This window comes from Hibiscus syriacus, unplaced genomic scaffold (genome assembly GCF_006381635.1).
Source record: "Hibiscus syriacus cultivar Baekdansim isolate YM2019G1 unplaced genomic scaffold, ASM638163v2 tig00111097_pilon, whole genome shotgun sequence".
Taxonomy (NCBI): Eukaryota; Viridiplantae; Streptophyta; class Magnoliopsida; order Malvales; family Malvaceae; genus Hibiscus; species Hibiscus syriacus.
Window position 1 is genome coordinate 583,029 of NW_024062982.1, and position 7,759 is coordinate 590,787.

Below are 7,759 nucleotides of genomic sequence, written 5' to 3' on the forward strand. Positions count from 1 at the left end.
AAATATTTTGTTCTTTTGAGCTTAATTCTTGTAAACACCTACCTTAGAGAGGTTTTCTTGTTTACATTTTCTTTCATTATAAAGGGGGTTTGGTTCTAGCTAAGCCTGCTAAAAGCTAAGGAAAATGTTCTAGTTTAGCCCGTGAAAAACTAGGGAGTTTGTAAATGTTATCTCTTTGTCCTGTAAAAAGAAAGAACAAATTAGTGAATTTGTTGGAAAATCCTTGGTGAGGAGCTAAGGTAGTGGATGTATACTTGGTTGAGAAGTCGAACCACTATAAATCGCTGTGCAATTTTCTATCTTTAAATCTCCTTACTCCCTAAACACAAAAACCGACCCGACCCCTCTTGGCGAACCCTTTCAGTTATCAATTCTAGCTTCCGTAAATCCCAACTTAACCGACAAAGAAATGGCTTCAACCTCCGATACCTATTACATTGAAGATTCACCTATTATAGATTCACAACTGGTCAACAAGCCACCATTCTTCAATGGAACAAATTATGCTCATTGGAAGAATAAGATGATGTTCTTTATTCGAGCCTGTAATCTAGGAGCTTGGAACTCAATCATGAAGGGTTACTCCACTCCACCCGGTGAGATAGATGATTGGGATGATTGGATTAATGAAGAGAAGAAAAAGTTCCAACATAATGCCTAGGCTATGCACATTCTCTTTTGTGCTTTAGGCCTAGATGAATATGGAAGAATCTCATTTTGTTCCAGTGCCAAAGAGATTCGGGATAAGCTCTAAGTCATTCATGAAGGAACCGACGAAGTGAGGGAAACAAATATGAGTCTTCTCAACTATAGCTACGAGAACTTCAAGATGAAACCCGATGAAGACATCAAAGCTATGACGGATAGATTTTCTGTAATTATCAACGGTCTCAAGGTATTTGGAGAAGTAATCCCTAATGAGAAGCTTGTGAGGAAGATGATATACTCTCTTCCTAAGTTGTGGCAATCGAAGAAGATGACCATTATCGAAGCTATAAACCTAAAGTCTCTCACTCTCGACGAGCTAATTGGTTCCCTTCTCACCCATGAGATAATGTTAAAAGAAGAAGAAAAAGATGAAGAGAAGAAAAATAAGAAGAAAAAGGAGGTAGACATTGCCTTCAAATCCACCAATGAAAGCTATCAAGATTCAAGTGATGAGGTGGATGAAGACGATGATGAAAAAGAAGATGAGATGGCCAAGCTCTTCAAAGAGTTAAAAAGATTCATGACTTCCAAGGAAGTGAAGTATGAATCAACCAAAAAGAAGATTCCCCCGGTGTGCTTCAATTGTCAAAGAACGGGGCATGTTAAGTATGATTGTCCCCTTCTAAGAAAGAATGGATCATCTAAGAAGAAGGCATTTGTTGCAGCTTGGAGTGATGAAGATGGCTCCAATGATGATGATGAAGTAGTCAACCTATGCCTCATGGCCAACGAAGAAGAATCCGAGGTATCTTCTAACTCAAATGAATTAAATTCATGTTCTTTTGATGAGTTACAAGATGCTTATAATGTGTTGTATTTGGGATTTGAGACCATGAGTTCCAAATATAAGATATTAAATTCAAACCTTAAAAATGAAAATAATTTGGTTTTGAAAGCAAAAGTTGATTTTGAAAATCAACATGAAATTTTGCAAAATAATTTAGAGCTCTCAAAAGTCAAAATCAATGTTTTAGAAAAAGAAAATTTTGATTTAAAAGTTAAGCTTGAAAGCTTAACAAAAGAAAAAGAATTAATTTCTAAAAACAACACATTATGTTTAAAAATGGCAAAATGCTCACATTGCCATTTTCATGGTCACAAGGAACATACATATCCTTTGAAGAAAGAAAAACATTTTAAAATTATACAAGTATGGATTCCCTAGGGAACAAGGGGCATTGAAACTAACGTCCAATGATCCAAAGCAATTTGCATACCAAAATCCAAATAAATGTCTCTTGTAGGTGTGTGAGAGCAATAGTGATGAAAGTGAAGATATTCAAATGCTCTAGCCACACATGAAAAAGAAATGGGAAACCTCTAAGTGTAATGCTTTTGTTTTGGTTATTTGGTAGCTCATTTAAGTTTATACATGCATGAGTTTTGATTTTAAATGATTATGCATTGTTTTAATCTCATGTATATTGAAAAATGCTTTATGATGAACATTTTAAAGTTTTAAAGATTTTGCATAATTTTTAGTTCATCATAATGAATTTTGGTCAAAATTGATTTTTAATGCAAATGACATCTCTCTAACAATTGATATCTCTCTAATAATTGATATCAACTTTTCAAATACTTTGATTTTACAAATTTTAAATTTTTTACCTTAATTTTTAAATGTTTATGCATATGATTTAAAATGTAAATGATATCTCTCTAACAATTGATATCAAAATTTTCAAATGCATAACATTTTTGGAAAGCTGTATGCATATGCACTTAATTTCAACAATTGGTATTGCATAAAGTATTTTAGACTTGGATATATTGAATTTCATGTGCTACTAACATGTTTGTTATTTTTTGCTGAAATTCAATCTTGTTTAACTGTCAAGATTTTAAAGCTAAATTTTGTTTGGAATGCAATTTTTGAGGGGGAGCTTTGATTTTTCAGATGATTTTTTAAATGTCAAATTTACCACTTACTCTCCAAAGTTATTTTAGAACTTTAAAGATGAATTATTTTTTATATAACAAAAAGAGGGAGAAGTATGGTTTGAAAAATTCAATTTCTTAATGAAAAAGGGGAGCTGAACATTTTCATATATTTGAAAAATTCAATTTCTTAATGAAAAAGGTGGAGCTGAACATTTTCGTATATTTTCCAACAATTGGTAACAATTGATATCTTTTTCATTAAACATTTCATTAAGGGGGAGTTTTTACTTCTTAATGAAAAAGGGGGAGTTGAACATTTTCATATATTTTCCAACAATTTGTATCTTTTTCATTAAACATTTCATTAAGGGGAAGTTTTTGCCAAAAATAATTTTTTAAATATTTTGTTATATCAAAAAGGGGGAGATTGTTGAACTATATTTTGATATAACAATTTATGGCAAAATATTTTTGGACTTGAATTGAATTTATTCAAAGTTTTCAAAAATAATTCAAAGTCCATTTAAAAGATGAATTGAGCAAAAATTACAAGTAGTATCGATATTGTTATTTGCAGTATTGATACTGTTCTTTGCAGTATCGATACTGTTCTTTGCAGTATCGATATTGTTCTTTGCAGTATCAATACCACATGAATGGGTATCGATACCCTACATGTAGTATCGATACCTTAGACAAAGGTAGTATCAATAACATCAAGGTAGTACCGATACTACCATGAAGGCTCAAAATATCGAATGCAAAATGGGTACCGATACCATGCAAGGGTATCGATACCATAGTGCAAAGTAGTACCGATACCCCTTAGGCAGTATCGATACTACAAGGCTCCAACGGCTAGTTAAATTTGAAATTAACAAAGGTAGTACCGATACCCTATGAATGAGTACCGATACTTCCTATTCTGGACAACCTTATTTTGCAGAAAATTAATCCCCAACAGCTCCAAAACATCCCCAACGGCTATATACGACTTCAAACTCATTTCAAGCTATAAAAACAAGCTGAGAACACTTGAAGAAGTAAGAGAACAACTATCCAAGCAATTAAACACAAGAGAAAAGTTTTTCAATCTTATTTCATCTTTCTCTTGTAAATATTTTGTTCTTGTGAGCTTAATTCTTGTAAACACCTATCATAGAGAGGTTTTCTTGTTTACATTTCCTTTTATTGTAAAGGGGTTTTGGTTCTAGCTAAGCCTGCTAAAAGATAGGGAAAAGGTTATAGTTTATCCCGTGAAAAACTAGGGAGTTTGTAAAGGTTATCTCTTTGTCCTGTAAAAAGAAAGAACAAATTAGTGAATTTGTTGGAAAATCCTTGGTGAGGAGCTAAAGTAGTGGATGTAGAATTGGTTGAGAAGTCGAACCACTATAAATCGCTGTGCAATTTTCTATCTTTAAATCTCTTTACTCCCTAAACACAAAAACCGACCCGACCACTATTGGCAAACCCTTTCAGTTGTCGATTCGAGCTTCCGCAAATCCCAACACTTATCATCAAAGGAGTAAATGTAGAGGTTACATGTAGAAGTATATATATATATATATATATATATATATTAATTAGGTTCAATTAAATTCTTTCTACAGTTCAGGATGGTGTAAATATTTATTTTCAATATGTATGTATGTATTTTTTTAACTTTTTTTACTTATATAACTGTTAAATTAAAGGTAAAAATAATTTTTGTAACTTTAATTTGAAATAAGAAAATAAATAAATAAATAAATAAATATTTATAAAATTATATTAAATTAATATTAAATCATTCTAAAAAATTAGATTTATAGTATTTACTTATGATAAAAATATAAATTTTAAATTATTTTAAAAAATTATATTCTCTTAAAAATTATATCATTATTAATAAGAATTAAAAATAAATATATTTTAATTTATTAAAACTAGGATCAAATTGAAAGAATATATAAATAACATGGGCTCTTTGTGTAATTATTCCATCCAGGTAAGCCTGTTAACTGCTATTAACAGACCACGTGTGTTTTCTGTCACGCCTGTTAACAGCGAGTGACCAATTTGTAACAAACGATAACATTAGTGACCGATTTGTAACTTTTGAAACATCAGTGGTGAAAAAGAAAACTTATCCAAACACTAGTGACTATTGGTGTAGTTTACCCTAAAATTTAATGATCTTTTTATGAAGATAAATTTAATGAATATTTTTGAATGAACTAAAATGATAATTTGAATATATTTATTAGGGGAGAAAATCAAGGACGAAAAGTAGAACGTTTTCAAAATTTTAAGGATTCAGTCCTTTCTCATTTGTAGTGTTCAAATTTCACTAAAGTTGTGCCTACCAGTAATCACCACAAGAGCACTCGCAATCTCTAAAATGATGAAACCTCTTTGCATCTCTTACAATAATCTCCCTTCCCACCACTTTTGACATAAACTTGAATGCATTATGGCAATCCCCACAAATCCTAAGGTTCTTGAATACCCTCACGGTGGCTCCACGAGGAAGCCTCATTAGTGCCAAAGCTACGGCGAACTTCTCACTGTGAGCCGACAGGACACGTTCTTTCTGGTCCGACTCTATATCGTGCAGCACAAACTTTGTGTCTGGAACATAACCCAATCTTCTCATTTCCGCCACCAATTTGTTAAGATAATTGTAAACTGCTTGCACCTCAGGGTGCATTGTGTCATCAACCAAGAAAACATGGACTTTGTTCTCAACCTCCACCCAACTACACCCAGGTTCCTTGCGTACTCCTCTGTCTCTCATTAGTTTCCGTGTGTTTGCAGCATCGTTCCACCGTCCAGCAGTAGCATACATATTAGACAAAAGCACATAGCTTCCGTCATGTTGCGGCATCAGTTCAATTAGTCGTTCAGCGGCTTGGATCCCCAAATCTACGTTTCCATGAGTCCGGCATCCAGCAAGAAGAGCCTCCCAAACTGCAGCACCTGGGTCAAAAGGCATTGATGAAATCACATCCTTTGCTTCTAGGAACTTTCCAGCTCGACAAAGCATATCAATGAGACGGGTGTAATGATCTTCACCTGGGGTTATCCGGTGAAGCCTATGCATTGAATTGAAATAACTAAACCCGCATGGCTACAAGCAGATAGAATTGTAAGGAAAGTAATCCGATCAGGTGATATGCCTGCACCCAACATCTGCTCAAAAAGTTCTAATGCTTGTATTCCATGCCCATGCTGGCCGAGAGCTGCAATCATGGCATTCCAAGAGACTGAATCCACATATGGCATTGTAAGGAACAGCACATTAGCAGCTTCCACAACACCACACCTTGCATACATTGTAATCAATGCATTTCCATCTGAAAGGCTGGAATTGAGCCCCAAACGAACAAGCTGAGCATGGAGTTGACGTCCATTCTTCAGTGCTCCTAACATGGCACAGGAAGGTATTGCTCCTGCAAATGCATAATCACATGGCTGAAAACCCTCTGATTTCATCTGGTTAAACAGCTTTAAACCCTCCTCTCCAAACCCATTTTGAGCTAATCCTGATATCATTACGGTCCATGTCAAATGGTTCCTCTCTGGCATCTTCCTAAAAAACAACCTGCCTTCATCGATTCGGCCAGCATTCACATAGCCAGATAAGATTGCATTCCACGAAACAAGGTCTCTTACCGGCATGCTATCAAAAATCTGGCATGCCCAATCCACTTTATAACATTTCCAATACAATATAACTAATGCATTATTCACAGGCAATGAAAATTCAGGTGTAGGCTTAGCTTCTGTCTTTAAAACATAGCAATGCGCTTGCTTTCCGAGATGAAACAATCCGGCATGCGCACAACAACTAATAATGCTAGTGTATGCAAATTCATCTAGTTTAATTCCCATGAAATACATCTTCCTAAACATGTCCAGTGCTTCTTCATAACGTCCACAATGCACATACCCTGAAATCATTGCATTCCAAGCAACTTCCAACTTTTTACTCATCCCATCAACCAACTCCCTTGCTGCATCGAGTTCATCGTTCTTAAGATAACCAGTAACCATCGTCGTCCACGACAACTCGTCTTTCTCATTAATCTCATCGAACAACTTCCTAGCTTCGAACACCAATCCGCAGTTAACGTAAACAGAAATGAGTGCATTTAAAACCGAAGTAACAAACCCTGTCCCCGACTTCAAAATAACACAATGGAATTGCTTGCACTGCATTGTTCTATTGACAACAAGAGCCAATCCACCTAACACAGAGGTGAAAGTGAAATCATCAGGCCTAAATTCATCACGTAACATGCGGCGAAACAGTTCGATACAAGCATGGCCATCTTCATTGCGTGAATACCCCGTGATCATCGCGTTGTAGAAAACGCTGTCCCGGATGCTCAGAGGGGTTTCTTCAAACATTTTTCGCGCTCTTCTAATGTCGCCCGACGAAGAATAAGCTGAAACCAAAGTCGTCCTTGAAACAATATCTTGTTCAGGAATTTTATCAAACAGATGGCGAGCGTAGGTGATCCTTGATGATTTGCTGTATAGATCGATCAGACGGTTGAGAATGTGGCCACGGGGGCTGAAACCAGAAGTTACCATGTGAGAATGGATGGTTTGGGCTAGGGAGAAAGAGGCAGAAGTTAGGGGGTAACATAGTTGCAGCTGGGAAGCGTAACGATTGGCTACCCTACGGATTAATTCTGGAGTCATCACGTCGTAGACAGTCGATTTTCATGGTTTTTGTAATTACGCGTTACTTTAATTTCATATTTCATCTTTACGTAATCAGGGTTTAAAACTTTATTTAATCCATCAACGGACTCAAATAATTAAAAGGGAGTGTTGTGTTATTTTCTCTCAAATAATCAAAAGAAATTTAAGAAGGAAAATCGGAACATTCGGCCATGGTGGAGGTCGGGGCGATCCAACGATCGACGATTGGATAACCAATTTTCTAAAACTTTTAATTAACGTTACTAATTAAAATGAAATCCTAAAAAATAGAGGACTAAATTCCATAATTTCAAAAGAGTTTGATGGCTACTGACGCAAATTATCTAAAGAAAAGATGAAACTCTTCTTCGGTCAGCACTACGTTAATTTCATTCTCATGACAGAAATACCCTCCAAACTATCCAAAATTACACACCCACTGCCACTCTTTAAACCTCCAACACTTCGTTCCCCT

The 7,759-nt window shown here is 35.2% G+C and overlaps 1 protein-coding gene across 1 annotated transcript; it reads right to left on the reverse strand.

Moving 5' to 3' along the window:
* Positions 1-4,933: 4,933 nt before the first annotated feature.
* Positions 4,934-7,302, reverse strand: LOC120153019 (pentatricopeptide repeat-containing protein At1g25360-like). The gene is given in 2 exon segments (XM_039165050.1): positions 4,934-5,688; positions 5,691-7,302. Coding segments are annotated over 2 exon segments (2,346 nt in total). The 5' UTR covers positions 7,282-7,302.
* Positions 7,303-7,759: the final 457 nt, after the last annotated feature.